We start from the raw sequence: 19,164 nt of genomic DNA, 5'->3' as shown, positions 1-19,164 counted from the left end.
GCAGAGGTAGCTATGTCCTATAATGTTTTTTTTATGTAATTTTATTACGTCTGAATAATAGCTCACCATCGACCTAAATTGTATTGGATTCTGCTGCAAAAAAGTTTACCCCTGATACTCCTGAAGTGTTTTGTGGACTGAAACACTTCATCTATCCCTCCGTTGGCATAGTGGTGAGTAGATGATGAGTGCATTGTCATGTCTGGGTGAACTATCCCTTTAAAGTTTGGGCTTCTGGCCATCACTTCAAGATTCAAGATTCAAAGATTTTATTGTCAAATACACACGAGAACACACGTTTCCCTGGGAATTAAAAGTAAGACAAAAACAAAGGCGAAAGAGGTGAATAAGGTGAGGATAGTGCAAAACTGAGCAGTGCAAATTGAACATTAACATTAACAAATTAAATAAAATGTATGCAATATAAATGGAAACAGTACAAACGGAAATACTCTCTCAGATATAATCACAAACAGATGCAACGGGGCAGGGAAGAGGAGGGTCTCAGTCAGTAAAGCCTTCAATGAGATCACAGTGCTCAGTGGATGATACACACACTCACTCACACACACTCACACACACTCCCTCACACACACTCACTCACTCACACACACTCACACACACTCACTCACACACACCAGCCAGAGCTTTTCGTCAAAACAACTTGGGGCTCCTCCCTCATTTACCATTTAACATCAAGCCAGATTTGAAGTTTCTGCAGGAATCTTCTTCTTCTTCTCTCTCCATATATATTTTATACGTACAGCACCTTGGGGAAAATGGGGAAAGTGAACATCTGTTTGTATCGGAGTTACATCACCGTGGTTAGCTTCATCGCGGTAAGTGTTTTTTTTTTTTTATTCTTTGCCAAGTACAGAATAGATATTAAGATGATTACATTTCTTTTTTAATAAAATGAATAACGCCCTGTGTGCATTGCTGGTGTTGCAGATCATCAGTGTCATACTGTTGTCAGTGCTTCTGTTCGTCCACGGATTCCTCATCGAAACAGAAGAGGTATCACCCAAACATCCACGTGTTGCACAATAGAGTTAAGTGGGGTTTGGGGTCTGATGTGGCGCCCTGGTGAAAAGATGCCATGTGAAACTTTAGCTGCTATTGCCCTCAGCGTATTGTGTCACTTCCGGTGTTAGCTGGCGTCTGTTGTATCGATCTCTTCTTCGTCTCTCCCTTTTCTGTTTCTATTAATGAATCATCTGTTCGCTCATTCACTGTCTTACACACAAGGCCTGCTCGTGTCATCTAACGATGGCTTCTCCCTCTCTCTCTCCTGCTCAGTGTGCTCGATGTTTAGTTACTCCTCTGCCTCCTTTAGCGATCACGGGATGTGTATGTGCGAAATAATAATAATAATTCTTTGAAAATGTGCATAATTTGGTCTTCACAAACATTAATGACATGTTTATTTGCGTGGGAGGGCGTGAACAGACAGACAGCTGATCACTCTTGAGTGGATCCATTAGGACGGACTCTAACACCAGGTCAAAAAGTGAATCCACTCCAACCATATCATGCAATGTCGTATTTCATATCACCAGACAGGATAAAGTGAAGCTGCAATCAGTGAAAGTACTGGGATAACTCTGCTCTGTGTGAAGTGGGTGTTTATGTAACCTGACCTCGGCATTTCCACTGGTCCAGTTCTCTAAACTGCAGCTCCATACATGGCAGCATTCTGATATTGGATGATTTATATATTCTAATATAACACTAACTCAAACTCAAGTATTTTCCTTCTTAGTTTTCTCCACAGATGCGTGCCGGCTTCTTTATCCTGTATGTTATTTCCATTGTCCCTCTGCTGTTGGCCATTTTTGGTCTGGTTGGTGTCTGCCAAAAGAAGATGTGGGCGCTAATATTGGTGGGTAATCAAGTAGTAGTAGTGGTAAACAGCTCTAAAGTGTTGTTAACTGTTTTCCAGAATTTGATTGCTTATGCCTGTATGTTTGTGTGCCAGTTCACAGTTGGAATGATGCTGATTAGTCTGTTGATGTCTGTATCTGAAGTTGCTGCGCTGGTCTATCATTCTGAGGTAATACAACATTGACTTTAAAGTCTCTCTTTAGATTCATGAAAACAACCCTCCTATATAAACGAGGAGTTGAAGTTGCCCCCTTAGAAGAGATTCACATTGGCCCCGGATCTCTCTCCAGGCAGACTGCAGTGCTTGTATTGATGCTGAACTTTTTGTTCCTTTCACATCATTGCAACCCCAAAATACAACACTACAAACCGCATAAGCTAGCAGGGTGCATCAAAACTGCATTTCCATTGAAACTAACACAGAAACATAAAGAGGAAAAGATGAACGACATGACTTCTTGCCACCAGTGAAGCCAAAGCACCTCACCTGGTTCTTATCACACTGATGGAGTGTTTCATTTTTATGGTAACTTTGGTTTTAATCACTTATTTGGTGCTATAAATGCAGGCTGAAACACCATGATTGACAGCTGTGACTGATTCCCGATTGTCTTTGTTTTGTTGTGCAGATGGCTGGAGACATCGAGGACGAGCACTTGGCTATGGGACCACTGGTTAATACTAGTGACAGTTTTCAAGACATCTACAAAGAAGCACAGACAGAAGTATGTTTACATGTTCCTCATGCAAACACTAGTCATACGAACAGATATATTCTTAAAAAACTGAGATTCATTTCATTAAACTATCACAATAACAAACTTAACACAAAATGTACTTTAGCGATGCAACAATTTCCATTTTGGGGCTTCTAAGTTGTAGTGGAATTACAGCAACTCTTCGAAACTTAGATCAGGGACAAAAATCTGACTTTCAAATGATTTGCCAAACTCAAAAGATTTGTCATGTGACGTTTCACTTGGTTCTCTCAGGGTTTGACTTTTCTTCTTGTTTGTCTTATTTTTCCACATCTCATGTGGTTGTAATGTTTAAGAATGTTGTATTACTGTCTCTCAATTTATGGGCTACATTTTCTGTTAATAATTTCTAATACATAATTTTCTAAAACTTAAGAAAAAATATTTGAAGTCTGTATGAATGTGTATGTATGAGTTATCATGAATTTAATTGTCATAAATTATATATTTAATATGTTTATCCAAGTTTTTCCATCAACCCCAAAATATTTTGTACCTTATTTTGAATAGCAGACATTCCGTGTAAAGTCTGGCATGGGTGGCTAAAAGTGTTGGGACCTATACTATTTGTGAATCATGGTTGGGCCTACATGTGACAAAAGCCTGACCACACGTCTCTGTTGCTCTGAAGACAAAGGAGAGCTTCCAGAACTCATCTTCACACATACAGTAGGTGTTAAAACTGCTCCTGGAGACAACTCTCAACCACTACTGGAGTTTCCTCTCTCCTTTTTTTTTTTTTCCGACTGACCTCTCCCGGGGGAGTAGGTACCTCTCCTGTTCACCCAGCCAGGGAGACTTCCTCCCTACCCAATCAGAGTGACAAATTTGTTGTCAGTAATGTCATGAAACTTAATCAATAAACTGGCTATCCTTTCCCTTACACTTACCTTTGGAAAGTTATATCAATAACAGAATATTGATCGTCATTAATTCATGCATTTAAAAATGATTCCTCTCCCCTAGTATCAGTGTTGTGGAATGGACCAGGGCTACGTGGACTGGGGCTACAACATCCCAGAATCTTGCCTGTGCACTGACCAGTCTATGAAACCCTGTGTAAGCCTGAACTCAAACTCACTCAAGTTACAGCATCGCCTGTTTGCATTCAGCTAATATTTCCTACCTGTGTATTCCAGGTGGCAGCTCCTCCTGACAGCATCCTCTTTGACTACAGGACCAATGACCAGCCCATCATGGTATATGAAGAGGTAATGAGGAAAGTCTTTATTTTATACATGTACAGGTTGATGCATGGTTTTTAACTGTTGCCAAAGTGAAAACTGCATTTCAACAGTAGTCAAGGAAAAGTCTGCCGATGCTAAAGAAGGATAATAATAGAATAGTGAATGATTTTTTTCCTATGATGGAGCATTACAGCCACTTAAAGGGAACATAAATCTGAGATTTCAAGGATAGAATCATTCATTTTGGAGACTGAAGTAGTACTTTTTAAGATAATAAAGTTGTAATTTTATAAGAGTAAAGTTGGAATATTGTAAATTAAAAAAAAGGTTCAGTACTTTGGATCCAGAAGGAGTGGAACTCAGGTGAGCAGAGGTCCATGCAAATTTTTCTTTATTCTCGTAATGTAATGACTTTTTCTCATTTAATTGCAACTTTATTCTAATAATTTAACGCCATTTTCCTTATTAAATTAAGACTTTATTTTTGTAATGTCACAACGCTTTTCTCATTAATTTGCGATTTTATTTCTCATCAAATTACGACTTTCCCTTTGTAATCTCCTATTATTCTGACCAACAAACCTATTTTATGGTGATGATACCATATAATTTCTCTCTTTCAGCCATGCCTTCCATACCTGGTTGCTGAGGAATTAAATTTGATTTTTATTGTGTCGAGTGTGCTGATTGCTTTCACACTAATCTGGGTATGTACTGTCCATTTTGTGCTCATGACCTGCCCTCCTGTTTTAATTTATTCTCACTTCACCATCCTGACCCCAAGCTCTCTCTTCTTAAGACATTTCTGTCTCTAGTACTCCTCCGCCTCACATATCAATGTACCTTGTTCATAGCAGACCTGTGATGGTGAGAAATATAGATGTTTAACAGTATTAATGATGCTCTGTAGTCAAATGGAATTAATTAATGATTGATTTCTGTCTTTATTTCTGTTTTCAAACCTATTACCAAATTCCTGTTGTCTGTTGTTTCTGCCCCCTTCAGTCTCTTTTGAAGACTACAGCTTCCAAACAAACTATTGAATATGGAATAAATAAGCATGTCTGTCTCACTGTCCTTCAGGTTTTGTCGATAGTGTTGTGTATTTTCATCTTGTGTCGGATGAATCGGAGGGAGGACACCACTGTGATGTTCTACACCCCGGAGGTGAACTACTAAATGGGGGCGGATTTCTTCAGTTTTTATCTGTAGCTGATACTCTGATGAACGTGTATCATCATGTCAGCATATTCAGCTAAACAATAACACATTCAGCTAAAGAAAAAACATTGATAGCATGCAGTATTTGATATATGACAAGCTGCCTGTTACATACACAAGTATTTTTGCAGTATTACTTTCATTTCTAAGATGTCATTACTACATGCACAATGTATATGCATGTATTATAGTGTAGTGTATTATGTGTTATAGCATGAGAAAAAAAAACAAAGATAATGTGAAAAAGAAATAAAAAATTTCAAATTTTTTTGTAAGATTTTAATTTTTTCATAAACAAGAAAGAGAGATAACATTAAACAACTTTTTTTAACATATTAAACAAATGAAAATAAAAAGAGACGTGGAATATAGTGGCATGGTGCCACCAAAGACAATATATAAAGATGGCTGGCAGGACAGCTCCCCATAGTGACCTGGTGGATGGCTGCAGTACATGTCACAAGGTCTCTAGTTTCATTAATTCAAATTTAACATGGACGGAAATAAACTAAAGTGCTAAAATATGTCAAAATTAACAGGGAAAAAAAAGGAATTTAATCAAAACCTATATGTCAAATAAATGTTTCTCAAATATGGTTTCTGTCCGTTCAGGTAGTGTGTTCAAGTGTTAATTTTTTCAGTAGGTTTAATTGGTTATTTGATGCTATAAAAACGGAGTCAAATGTCATAATCGACTGCTGAGACTGACTTGTGATAGGTAGAGCGTGTGTATTGGTGGGAACTCCAATAGCTACTGCAATTAGGGGTTGGATGTCTCTGTCTCCAAATCTGCAAGATGGAACAGATCTGGAACATTTTGGCTTCATTTCTGGATTGTGGGAGACCGTGGAGACTACAGTATTTAAGGTTTCAAAATAAAAGCCAAGACATCAACGAAACAAGAATCACATTGTTTATTCCTATTTACAAAATATTACACGACTTCATTCCATAAATCAGAAAAACAGTGTACGACAGAAACAAAAATACCATAGTTTACAGAACATATACTGTATATTAGGCATTAATGGTTAAAGTGCACAGGTAGACATCGGATCCGCTGTATCTGATGAAACTCGTTTGACAGTATTTAAGTTGAGAGACGACATTTCGACTGCAGCCGGTTGTATTGGGGGCGATGTGGCGTAACGGTGTCATCAGTCGGGACCTCTGCAAATACAATGACGACACGTTTTCCCACAGGAGCCTCTCGCGTCAGAAATAACTGAGGATTTCCAGGCCTGTCTACTGAATGTGCGACCACACTGACTCCCCTCTCTGCTCACATATCATTTACTCACTACATGTGCTTTAAGGAAAAACAAATGGAATTAAGTAATGGAAGTTTTCAGATATATAATGCACAAGGCATCGAGACATTCTGGCATCCCAACGAGAGCGTGGACTCATTCCTTTTGTCTGACCTGATTATTTACCCGAGAAAATACATTGCTCCGTAATAAATAAATCATCATATATTTCAATCAAAGCACTTTTGTAAACACTGTTTTAAGAAAGATGCTACATTAGGATTATTAATATCAGATATTGGTTTGTTGCTCAAGTGCTGGAAATTCAATGCGTGTGCTTAAGACGAGTTGGAGACGTACGTTTGAAAGAATTGGTCCGGTTGACAAACATAAATGTTTTCCGTGCACATGGTACAGTAGATCTGATCGGATTTATATCTGGCTTTACAAAGACACACAGATGTGTCCAAATGCGAAGGCAATGCATATAGAACGTATATTATCAAGATGAGATGATGCTTAAGCAGCATTCAGAGGTGCAGTGAACTCCGGATATTCTCAGGACTTTCTCCAGAGGGGCTGTACGTGAGAACACAAATGAATGGGAACATAGCAGGAGATCCTCCACAGGATTCACCACGAGCGAGTGGGCATGTTGGTGAAGTTTCTAACACGCGATGGACACAAACATTTTGAAAACGAAAGGAATACAAATATCTCAGGATGAAATAGCGCCGCCATACACTGACAAAGATGCCAAGAGAGTTTTTGGTAAAAGGAGCAGACGCTGTAAACAAAAACACGTGATCTCCACAGTGGAGTTAATACGTTACGCCCTGTGTCTGAGCGGAGAATCTCCTACTGCGTAGAAAGTCCGGACCCATTTCTGTGGACATTCGTGTCTGAAAACAACTTAACTGTAAAAAATGAAATGCCAGAAAAACAAATGGTTGGATATTCATCGAGAACTGAATCTTAAGAGAAAGCATGTGACGATTATTAAAGATTAGATAATTTAATTAAACTGCATTGTTTTCACAGCAGTAAGGCAATAAAAACTCATTTGAAAACCATCTTATGCATGTAGATTATTTATCCATATTGCATACATGCATTAACACTATGAAAATCATAATTTAACATATGTTGCTATAGCATAAAATATAGCCAGGTTATGATATACAGCGTAATTTGTTTACATGTGCAAATTCAAACAAGATAATAATTGTAAATACGTATTGAAAGGTACGAGGTTACTAGAAGGCACCGGGGACGTATCTGTTAGAATAGAGGAGAGCCATGAACTCCTGTTTTCTCTTGATCTGCCCCATCAGCTTGATGCTCATGACAAGTAAAACCATCTGCAGGACGGAGAATGGAAGCACAGGTTGGATCGAGGTGAACGACAGGCACAGGCAAATATATGAATATGTGAAGGGGAAAAATGAAAACGTACCCAAAACACTCCGCTTCCAAACTGTATGGCCATCGTCAACGAGAACGCGAGCTTCAGTTCCGAGACGTAAATCGGCAGACAAGGCTGAGGGGAATAAAAAGAGAGGTTTGTAAGGTTTTTATAATTTTTTTTCTGCTCTGTGATATATTTCGTTTTCTTTTTTTGTAATTTGTTGTTTTGTAAGTTGTCCCTGTGTTTTGCACCACTCTATTCAAGCCTCTGTAATTTTCTAAAAGATTTATTTACCTCTTGGTAAACATACTGGTTCTTTGGCGCCCCGAGTGTGGCGCTGCCCCGTAGTCGAATCTGGTGAAGATTCACAAAATCCCATCACACAACATGACGAAAATAAAATATCACAACTAGAGGGACCTAACTGCTTACTCATTTTCTGTTTATATAAAGAGAGAAACTCACACATTTTCCTGGATACTGACAGTTACAGGAGGCAGGGATGAAGGAGCCCCAGTCTTTGTAGCCTTCAATGAGACCGCAGCACTCGAACTGGAGGTGACACACACACAGACAAACACACTAAATGCATTATACAATACAATGTCCGGACAATAATCTGTATCTTGGACGAACGTATACTGGACAAAATGACATATCCTCGAAGCCAAATCATCCTGATCTCCCCTGGCTGGCTGCAGTATAGGTCATACATTTTGCCTCCTCCATGTTAGTGGATGTTACCCATCAAATAAATGTTAATATCAATTTTCCCCATTAAGTTTGGTTTAAATTTGTTAGTTGATGCTATAAAAACAAGGAGAAACATGATGATTGACCGTTGAGAATTACTTGCGATTGGTCACAGTGCATTTATCTACAGGACCGTTACCACAGCCCGACCAGCTTTAACCGTATCCAAGATATTTTAGTCAAATGTTTGTCCAACAAGAAGTGGAGAGGCATTGTCCATCTGTATAAGCGCTCTATGTTCTGTACCCACATATGATGCATCCTCTCTTGAGCAGGTAATAAGAAGAATAAATAATACATTTTATTTCACCGCGCCTTTCTAGGCACCAAAGGACACCTTACAATGTGTCATAAATGAACACATGAATCATTTCAGTAAAACTAAGATCAGGTTAAAAGACACCCTCACAGTACATGTGTGAACACAAGTAAAACCCAAGGTCATGAATCTGCCACAGCAGCAGTGTGATGTCCCTTTAAACTAAACCACGCCCATTTGGCTAACCACACCCCAAATCCTATATAATCTGCAGGTGTGGCTTCATTCAGGTTTGATTGCCTGATTGTTGAGTGTGTTTGTCTGTGTTGAGGGTTACAGCTTCTAGAGAATTCAGCAAAATGTGTGTAGTACAGTGTGTGTCGATGTTCTTCTCCCGGCAGCCTCCTCAGATTTCTCTTCCATCTGTCCTCTTGTCTTTTTTGGGCAACTCTCCATCTTAGAACTGTGGGAGTTTGTCTCTTTCTGCCTCAGGAGGCTGAGACAAAGCCTGAGCAGCCACCTGCGTCAGAATGAATGCTCCTCATAGGCATCAGAACTCAAGTCAAATCCAAACACACATGTGTGATGCACATGTTTTTAGATTTGGTGTGATTTGCACACTCAGAGGAATTCATCATCTTCACTGTCAATTGAAAACATGTGCTTGGAAAACACTGGAAGAAAAGCTGCTACACAAAGCAACAAAACCTCACCGAGATCCTCATGTTTTTAAGTTGTCTTCAGTATCACAGTCTCCCAGTGATACTTGTCTGTATATGCATGATTATACTGTGTACAACAACTACTAGTAGCTAATTTGACAGACTTTTAGCGGTGCCTGGTGGCTCTGATTTAAACATGCTTGAAATAAGATGACTATACAGACAAGAAAGGATGTGTGACTTGAATATTATACAACATGTGGTAATCCTGCTCTCCAACACACAGAGGAAAGCTGACTAAAAACAACCTCCATGACTGAGGTTATGATGAAAATATGTTTATGATGTGGAGTTGGTGTGAAACAGTCATTTTCTAAAGGCCACATTTTGTGATATCTCATTATTCGAGATATATGTTGATGTTGTAAAAAGGATGTATGATGTATGTATAGATTTTATAGACACACCATTTAACTGGGTGGTGAAGAGAAGTTCTACTTATTTCTCAGCTGTAATTTTGAAGAAATATCGATTCATATTAAATATCATAAAACCAAACCCCATGTAAATAGCTGCTTACCTCTTCCTGAATACTGTACAGAAGAGTCCTGTTGGCTTTGCTTGTTGCACTGAGCGGCATCATGGACAGCAGCTTGGTCTCTTCACGGACCACCCGCTTCTGACGAGGGAGAAATCACACTGAATACAACTGTACTGTTTCAATAGTACACACTGTAAAAATACTGTGTTTCAGTACTGTACCTCATAAAGATCTTGGTAACTTAGTGCAGTTCTAACAATTATTGTTTGACTGGCTGCGGCCATCCCAGTCGCATACTGCAGAAAGTAAGAGAAAGAGAAGTAGAACACACATTTAAACACAGACACACACTTTTGTAAATACATCTAAGAAACAGTAAGGTGTTAAAATTGTGAGCACACACAGAAGTAACAAACCATAGACTGTATACACAGTTTGACAAGATGACAGCCACCTAAAAAGTCTTGACCGCCACCTGGTGGCTGGCTGCAGTGCAGGCAGTGTAACCCTGTCTTTTTCCATGTAAGGGGGTGAAAAAGTCAAATACATTTTTCTCAAAGATGGTTTCTGTAAATTCAGGTAGTTCTTATCACACAAATTTTTGTTTAAATTAGTTGTGGTGAAATGTCATGATTGACAGCTGAGACTGACTTGTGATTGGTCGAGCTTGTGTATCATAGACTCTGGCTCAAAATGCACAACAGCTTTTGTATGCAGGATATTTTAGCTTAATTTCTGGATAGCTGGAGGAATTGGAGACACGTCGTCCATCTTTATTTACAGTCTACATGCAGAAAAGGTCTTTCTGTTTTTTTTACCAGAATCAAACACCATCTCTTTCCTTTACAAGCTCCGAACACGCCGAGCACTGACAGCAGCAGGCAGCCGATCTCGATGACGTACATCAACACCACAGAGACACTGGACACCAGCTGTGGAGAAAAATTACATAAATATGAGCAAATGTTTTTCTTAATAAATTGTGGATCAGGGTTCACAAATAAAAATCTAAGACAAAAGGATCCTCGTCTTAGATATTCACTTACACTTTAATATAATGTTGTTGTCATGGACGTGTTGCTGAGATAGCATGGCTACAAAAAGGGTCAAAGGTCAGGGTTGGCTACAGAATGTTATATACCCTTAGCACGTGAAGATAATTCACTGTCTTGCCCAAGGACATTTGGAGGCAGAAGCTCGTTGACATGAGGGCTTGAGTTCAGCTCTTACACAGTAAATACAATAATATATAAGAAAAACAGACGCTAGAGCTTGTTCAGGTAATATTGATAGATGGAAGAGTGAGAAGGCCCATGCATTAATAATTTGCTGTTTTTGGATAATCCCTTTGCTCCGTTTTGACAGCACAGAGTTTATTTCTGGCCCCAGTGAATAATAATATCTGCTTTGGGAGTTATTCTTTTTATCCAATCAGAAGACAGTCTCTTACTTTGCCGGTTTGTACGAGGTCTCTGTGCCAAGCGACCGTCATTGTCAGCATGAAGAAGCACAGCGCCTTTGGGAGGAAGACGTGAAAGTGTTTAAGGTTACACACACAGTAGGCAGGAATATATACATACGTATTTTTAAACTCTTATTATCCAAATCGGTAATGTTATTTAATCAGGCCTCGAAAAATTATCCCCTCAAAATGTGGGAGCGGCCTTTTGGTGAACTCGTATGTGTACCGATCCAGGATTAGGGCTGGTAAATAAAACAATATCCTTCACAAAGGCCCAACAGTCCACTTACGAAACCACATTCAAATTCACTAGATCTGGAATTTATACGGATCAGCACCAAATTACACAAACGCATAAATATCAGTACCCTGAACATCTGATCCATGAATTACTCGTGGAGAAATCCACAAAAATGTAGAAAAACATCCCATAACCTTATCCACACCAAAATTGAATGGGTTCTTCCTCGGGTCACCCCTCGAAAAAAGTTCATGGAAATCGGTTGAGTAGTTTTAGCAAACAACAAAACGCAGACGAAAACCAAACTGCGTATCGGAGGTAATCATCCCAATATAAGTTTAATCAATAGAAATATAACAAAAGTCCAATATATACTGATGGAATGCTAATACATTCTTTGAGGAGGTGTAACATAAGTGCCTCATTTAATTATCTGCCCATAAAGAAGAGATTAAAACCTCAACACCATCAAAAATGAGTCTCTAAACTTAAAAATATAACAATGTGATAATTACTGATTAATAAGTGATATGAACATTTTTACTGAAATGATGTTCAGCCCTATAATCCAGGATACCTTTTTCCTACAGGGCTGTAGCATCACAACCAAAACGAGGCCTACACAGCACGACTCTCAACTCACGAACACACTGTAAACATGAGCATTCTGGGAAAAAACAGCTGGAGATGCATTGTGGGATAGAGAATGATGCTCATTCTGTGTGAATGCAAATACCAAATGATGCACATGGCGTGTTTTTCCTGCTCTGATATTCATTTGTGTGCAACCTTTCTAAATAAAGTGGCATAAATGATGCTCTGCAGACATCACAGCCCAGTGATGGAATGGAGGCGCTGCAGCATCCTCTCTGAGACGCACATCCTGTGCTTGGGTTAGTTCTAAACCGGGCTGATGATTTAGCAGCGATGTAAACATGTATATAAATAAACACGAGCTGTAAAAATCCATCCACAGGCCTGGAGGTTGTGCAGGTTGAACGCGCCGGGGGGATGCACCTACCATATGCACAGCGTTGGCGAAGATGAACGGCCTCTTCAGGGTGGTTTTGTCCGCCACCACGACCACCGCGCTCCGCTGCATGTCTCCGGGTCTCTGCAGCATCAACAGGGATCACGGATCTGAGGTGTTTAAAAGCTCGGTAAAGGACGAGTGTGGTGATGGAGCCGCACAGGACGTCACTGTGACGTCACCGCGATGTCCTGGATAACGATGGAGCCCTGCTGCCTTCAGGTGCATGCGGAAATATCGCACTCAATGGGTAGCTGCCATAATTTAAAAAAAAAACCCAACAACCTCGTAGAATCGTTAAAGGTGCAGTGGTTGGGATCATGATGGTCACTTTGATTATAAGTTTCCTATCTAGAAGGTTTAAATGTCATTTCTCATTCTTTAGTTTGGAGAACTCACACATTTACGTTGGTGGAGCATAATTTGAATATAAAGATGGACGACAGGGAAGCTCCCCAAAAAGTGAAGCCGAAGCATCTAGATCACCACCTGATGGCTGGTTGCTGCATAGGTCACTAATCCCACCTCCTCCATATCAATGGATGGGATATGGACCAAGCTAAGTAGTAGTACACATCAATTAAAGATTGTTTCATACCATGGCTCCTTATGACATCTCCAGTCTCATGGTAAGAACTCATACCAAGAACATATATTCTTATTTAATTTTAATGGGAAACCAGCTGCTGTAAGTCTATAGCATAACAGACTATATTTAGCTATAATTTATCCAACATGTTTTATTCATTTATTGGATTAAAAACAAGTTCATTCACTAAACATATTGAAAATATACAGTTATAAGTTTTTACCACGCCTATATTTCCTTTTTGGTGTTGTCCCTCAAGTAAACGATACTGGAAAAAAGCTCTCACCTGGTTTATCTCTACCTCTTCTCTTCATGAAATAACAAAGCTGACATCTCTCACTCAATATGTGAAAATATACTCAACATATGTAGTTCAGCTCAACAAATTAATCATCTTCTGTAAATCTTGTCATAAAGATCAGAATTTAAAGTTCTACTGTGTGAGATTCAACAGAAACTGCTAAACAGAGGCTCTGCCACAATGACTACATTTCCCAGGATCCACCTGTGACACTGGGGCTGGGCTACTGGCAGGACAGGTAGGGCAGGTTTCTATTGTTACCACAGGTGCTGGGAGGAAACACAGAGGAGGCTGTAAGACTGCGAGAACAGGAAAAGCGGATGAGAGGACGGCATAAAGAGAGAGAGAACAGGAAAGAAAACTGACGTTTGACAGGGAGCAGCAGGTGGATCAGACAGCTGGAGATTTTGTATTCTTTCAGTTCCTGTTTTATCTGAAGGAAGTTCATTTTTTTCTCCCTGAACAACACAAGGATGGGATGTTTGTTCTTGCTTTCTTTTGCAAAGTGGGTCAACCCCTGAGAAGGAGCACAACAGGAGAAAGGCCCAGAGGTGGATACAATGCTGGACTACAAGACAGAGGTGTTAGTATTTTAAAAAAGGAAAGGTTTTCAAATTTAAATTAATACTCAGGTGATGTCTGACCTGTGAACTGCAGCGTTTTTGCATCTCGGCAAACAAAGTCAAACCAGTTTTACAAATTCAACGAAATTCTGCGACTAGAAATTTAGCCTTGAAGGAGAAGAAGTGGGGTTTTCTACATTGCCTTTCCAAAAACCCAGCATTTTAAAATCCTAACCCAGCAAGTGCTTCTACACAGCACATAGGAAGGATCACCCCTTTCTTCCAGCATCACCCCTCTGTAACCTCCACCATGCAGACCCTAGGGTCCGAGCACGATGACTCCTTCGACTTCCTGTTCAAGATCATCCTCATCGGAGACTCCAACGTGGGCAAGACCTGCGTGGTGCAGAATTTCAAGTCAGGGATTTACGCAGAGAGGCAGCAGAACACCATCGGTGTGGACTTCACCGTGCGCACTGTGGACATCGATGGGAAGAAAGTGAAGGTCAGTTCTTCTGTGTGTAAAGTGGATCACGAAGGAGTTAAGTTTCACAAACACAGCAGCTGGGATATAAACAGCGTTAATGATTCATGCTTCAAAACTACAGGAAGTAAATGTTTGGTATAGGAAGTTACTAAAGTTAATTACAACAAGTCAGTTATGCAAATGACGGTCATATCAGCAGACCCTAAAAAAGCCATAAAAAGTCACTATCCATAGTCTGAACTATAAAAGCATTAAGTTTGGTTATAGACTGATTTCATGTATAACTGAGGGCTGTCACAGATGCTAGCTGCTACAGCTTATGAAGCTCACAGACTTTATAATAGGGAATTGTCAGCTTTTGCTGAACTTCAATGAATTTGAAGGGAGCAAACACATTGCTCCAGTCAAACATAATGATTTATCTATGTCTCTAAGAACTACAGTGAGTCTTCCTTCGCTATTTAAATTGGTTAAACATAGTCCAAGACAGGTCAGACGAGGTGCTCACATGAACAACTTGTCTGTCAGGTTTCTGTGCTGGAGCTTTTGTATGTGTATAAATAAAACGTCTCTCTGTGGTGTCATTACACGACATATAGCTTCAGGCCCTGAACGTTCTTGTGCCCTAAACAAAATGTATGTGAGCTCCAAGTGGCCCAAATATCCCAAAACAGATGTGGGCCTCTTTTGGCAAAAATGCGATGCTCTAGTCAAGGCGTAATCTGGATGTGAACCTGAATGGTCCATGTGGTAAATGGTGAATATGGCCCAAATAGCACAAATCAAATTCAGACCACCTTTCGTTGACATGCAGTATTTCTTTGGTTTACTTGTGGCCCAGATGTGGCCAACAAGAATGGTATGTGGACCAGACGTGGGACAAATCTGGGCCAAAACAATACACAAAGATATTTGACTATTCATATGAGAACAACAGAGCCCCTAGAGACGTTTTAATCTTCACCAAAGACCCACTTCTTCTCTCTGGCTTTCAATTCATGTCGAGTTTGAGACTTTGATTTCATCTGCTACAATGCAGTATTGTAACTCTCAGTTATTTAAGATAATCATTTCTATTTATTTCTAGTTTTTGAATATTCTATTTTTTCATTTTAAGCCTGTGCAGCACTTAAAAACTATTTAAATGGAAAATGAACAGTTAAATGAAGGCGTACACTTTCCCTTTCATCCCCAACTCACTGATAATGCATTTGCAAACTTATCTCTACTGATCAATGTGTTGTCAGTGTAGCTTCTGCCCCAAATTAGGCAGAAACTACAGGTAAGGAAGCCCAGAAAGGTCAAATATAATAAATCACTTTCTGTTTTCATAGTGCCATTTTTTAAATCATTTTTCTCTCTGTTTTATATCACTGTCTTTCTGGCAGTGATTTGTTTGTAGATTGCACCTGCATATAAACACACCTACAGCAACTGAATTGGTTTGTGGACAAGCCAGTTCGGTGACTGGAGGTTAAAAAAAAATAGTGCTCGGCATGTGTAATCTTCCAAACAAACATGATCAGCTGAACTTTAACACACCAGGAAATACTTAAATAGTCTGCGTCATAAACTGTGTCCAAGGTTACCGCCCCTGAATTATAATTCACCCAAAGATAAATTCTTTGATTTACTGGTCTCATTTAATGTAGCTCAAATACCTTTCTTTATTTTCTGTCAATTATTAATCCACAACACAGCGTCTCCATTAAGTTGTAAAAGTAACACCAGTAAAATGAATGACATGCGTGTTATTGACAGTGAAGCGTTCAAGAATCCAAACAATGATGAGCTGCAGGTTTTCCCTTTCACCTCAACTCTAACGAACGTTTTGAAGCCTGAGGCTGTGAAAAAGTGAACCACCTGAGACAGAGAGCGTTCACCTCTATTTCTGAGTATCCATGGTTACCTGTGGCTCTAGCTGTGTTGTTTAACTACTGCTAGTACTGTTACTTGTATTACTATTACAACTGCTGCAAGGACTATTACTTCTACTACCATTACTATTAATACTACTACAATTACAAATACTGCTATTACCGTTATTTGTATTAATATTACAACTGCTGCTTGGACTTTTACTTCTACTACCACTACAATTGCTATTACAACTACTACTACTACTACTACTACTTTTACACTGTTAGGTCATTTGTATGAGTCCATGTAGAAAAGAGATTATTACTTGGCAGAAGGAGTTATTTTTGTTATTTCTTTGTGTGTGTCTGTGTCTGTGTCTGTGTGTGTGTGGCTTTAGCCCATCATCTCATTTTGTTGTGTATGATCCATACAATATACACACATCTTTGTGTATATACAGTATATATTCATGGGTTTGTTTAAGTTGATTCACAGTTTGTCTGTGTGTGACAGATCCAGGTGTGGGACACGGCAGGTCAGGAGAGGTTTCGTACCATCACCCAGAGCTACTACCGCAGCGCTCACGGCGCCATGATCGCCTATGACATCACACGACGCTCGACCTTTGATTCTGTGACACACTGGATCAAGGAGGTGGAGCTGTACGGGGCAAATAATGTGGTGCTAGTACTCATAGGTAAGTGTGATGTGAACTTTTGAGAATATAGTGAAAGTTGGAAATAAAATACCTATAATCTAATTTTCTAACTTTAAACAGAGTTTATTATTTTGGTTGTGAGTATGTATGGAAAAATACTATCAAGAGAGTGAATTTAGACATACACACCAGTATGTGGATTCAAAAATTCCTAGATCGGCCTCATGACGCAGATCCACACCTACAATTTAAAGTGTCGCCCCACCCCTCCACAACATTTCATGGCAGCAGTTTTTGCTTAATCCTGCTAACAAACAAAGATGATGAACTTTCGTGATACAGCCCTCTGTTAGGTGCGAAGAAGAATCTTGAGTTTCCACCTCTCTGTGCTCTGATTGTCTCTATCTAGGTAACAAATGTGACATGGAGGAGGAGCGTCAGGTTCAGTTTGAAGATGCGTGCAATCTGGCAAAGGAGCGAGGTATCCTCGCTGCTCTAGAAACATCGGCAAAGGTAACGAGTGTTCATGCACACACATAAAACACAGAGGTGACGCTTGGAAGTTATTATATTTTTGTCGATCTTTTGTGTCCAGGAGAGTCAGAACGTGGCGGAGGCCTTCATGATGATGGCCAGAGAGCTGCTCTATCGTAATGGCCTTAACGTCCATCAGGAGGACGTGAATAGCACAAGTCATGTTCTCCTCCGGTCCGACTCCCGGCCGGTTAATGGCATAGTCGGTGCCTACTCACCACCAGAGACAGAGAAGAAGTCCTGTTGCTGATTTCGGACGTGGACATAACAGGGAAGATAGGGTTAAAGGACATTTGTAGTTGTGAATGTTGGAAAAGAGGAATGGAAGAAGATACGATGATGAGCGAGATGTGGACTCATGGACGCCAAGGTCTCCAAGAATTAGACAAATATTGGAAAGTATTGAACAATAAATTCAGTGTACTTTTCTGTGACGTGAAGAGAATAATTGAAGAGTGTCAATGTTACGATGAGGCATGTTTGCCATTGAGAGAATAAGAGACAGTGGTGAGTGGATGCAATTAGTGTGACATTTTCATTTACATCAACTGCATCTAGACTGTTTTATCTCCTCCAGTTTTTCATATATGCAGATCATGCTGTGAGACTGGCACTTGCTTTTTGTTGTATTAAGTTTGCACTAACGTCTGGAATCAAAATATCGGAATGTAAAAGAGTTAATACGCCACTTTCCACCAAAAGCATCGGCTCCACCTGCTGGCTGACCTTTAACCCTGTTACCTCTTACAAAGCTGTGCTGCAAGAACACACAGAATTCCATATCGACTGTGTTTTCTCACATCTACCATCCAAATATCATCTCCATCCTTCACTGAGCTGATACGTCTTTTCAGGGTCCCCCACCCCCGAACCCCCATTGCTGCTGCACTCTGGGTGAGAACGTCCTGGAGAACCTGCCACAAACCAGGAGACCGTGAATGGAAACACCTGTGTTTGACTATGACAGTTGTTTTACATCTTCACAAATATGTGTATTACACTCTGAATGTACTTTAATTTGGATCCTTATCAATTTGCATCATGATGCAGTAGGAAATAAGAATTTTTACAAGGAACAAAGAAACAATCCCAGTGCATCTTGGGTTGGTATCTACGATTCTCTTGCACTCTCCTGGAAGGTTTTACATAAAGATGCTTTTTAGTTTTGTGTGTTGATGACTGTGGGGGGGAGTGTTACCAGTCCAAACATCTCCTGTACTGCAGATCTGGTGACTGTGAAGGCCACAGTATATGATTCACTTTTATTCCTACTAATAAAAGCATTCAGTGACCTCTCTGCTGTATGTAGGCATCTGCATTTGTTGTGTTTTCCCACTCAACTACAACCCCCTCTACCTCCTGAGCCACACCCCACCTCACTTATGCAGGTTTTCTTTTAAAGGATCATGAGCCCTGGCTTAAAGGGAGGTTTGTTTGTTTTTTTTAAATCATCCTTGAGGACTACCTCATCCTGAAAACTAGGGGGCACTGTGTCCACACAAAAACATAACTACAG

General features: G+C 39.9%; 3 protein-coding genes across 5 annotated transcripts; 2 read left to right on the top strand and 1 right to left on the bottom strand.

Annotated features, from left to right (window-relative positions):
- The first annotated feature begins 515 nt into the window (after nucleotides 1-515).
- LOC109632681 (tetraspanin-8-like) lies at nucleotides 516-5,318 on the top strand. 2 transcript variants are annotated; one of them, XM_020092104.2, is made up of 9 exons: nucleotides 516-839; nucleotides 952-1,017; nucleotides 1,763-1,882; nucleotides 1,979-2,053; nucleotides 2,514-2,609; nucleotides 3,609-3,701; nucleotides 3,782-3,853; nucleotides 4,453-4,536; nucleotides 4,913-5,318. In XM_020092104.2, the coding sequence occupies exons 1-9, from the start codon at nucleotides 780-782 to the stop codon at nucleotides 5,006-5,008; spliced, it is 762 nt and encodes a 253-aa protein (XP_019947663.2). In that variant the 5' UTR covers nucleotides 516-779; the 3' UTR covers nucleotides 5,009-5,318. The 2 variants fall into 2 exon arrangements, with proteins under 2 accessions (XP_019947663.2, XP_019947662.2); XM_020092103.2 differs by having other exon boundaries at nucleotides 556-839; nucleotides 952-1,051.
- Nucleotides 5,319-5,949: 631 nt separating this feature from the next.
- On the bottom strand, nucleotides 5,950-12,856 carry LOC109632683 (tetraspanin-8-like). 2 transcript variants are annotated; one of them, XM_020092106.2, is made up of 9 exons: nucleotides 12,648-12,856; nucleotides 11,374-11,439; nucleotides 10,742-10,855; nucleotides 10,145-10,219; nucleotides 9,963-10,058; nucleotides 8,174-8,260; nucleotides 8,003-8,062; nucleotides 7,757-7,840; nucleotides 5,950-7,661 (listed from the first exon to the last, which is right to left on the bottom strand). In XM_020092106.2, exons 1-9 carry the CDS (start codon nucleotides 12,747-12,749, stop codon nucleotides 7,557-7,559), a joined length of 789 nt encoding a protein of 262 aa, XP_019947665.1. In that variant the 5' UTR covers nucleotides 12,750-12,856; the 3' UTR covers nucleotides 5,950-7,556. The 2 variants fall into 2 exon arrangements, with proteins under 2 accessions (XP_019947665.1, XP_019947664.1); XM_020092105.2 differs by having other exon boundaries at nucleotides 9,963-10,061; nucleotides 12,648-12,855.
- Nucleotides 12,857-13,808: 952 nt separating this feature from the next.
- On the top strand, nucleotides 13,809-18,952 carry LOC109632849 (ras-related protein Rab-19-like). The gene is made up of 4 exons (XM_020092343.2): nucleotides 13,809-14,614; nucleotides 16,970-17,153; nucleotides 17,524-17,627; nucleotides 17,710-18,952. Exons 1-4 carry the CDS (start codon nucleotides 14,420-14,422, stop codon nucleotides 17,896-17,898), a joined length of 672 nt encoding a protein of 223 aa, XP_019947902.1. The 5' UTR covers nucleotides 13,809-14,419; the 3' UTR covers nucleotides 17,899-18,952.
- The last annotated feature ends 212 nt before the right edge of the window (nucleotides 18,953-19,164 follow it).

This window comes from Paralichthys olivaceus, chromosome 23 (genome assembly GCF_024713975.1).
Source record: "Paralichthys olivaceus isolate ysfri-2021 chromosome 23, ASM2471397v2, whole genome shotgun sequence".
Taxonomy (NCBI): Eukaryota; Metazoa; Chordata; class Actinopteri; order Pleuronectiformes; family Paralichthyidae; genus Paralichthys; species Paralichthys olivaceus.
This window is presented reverse-complemented; position numbering and strand designations above follow the sequence as displayed.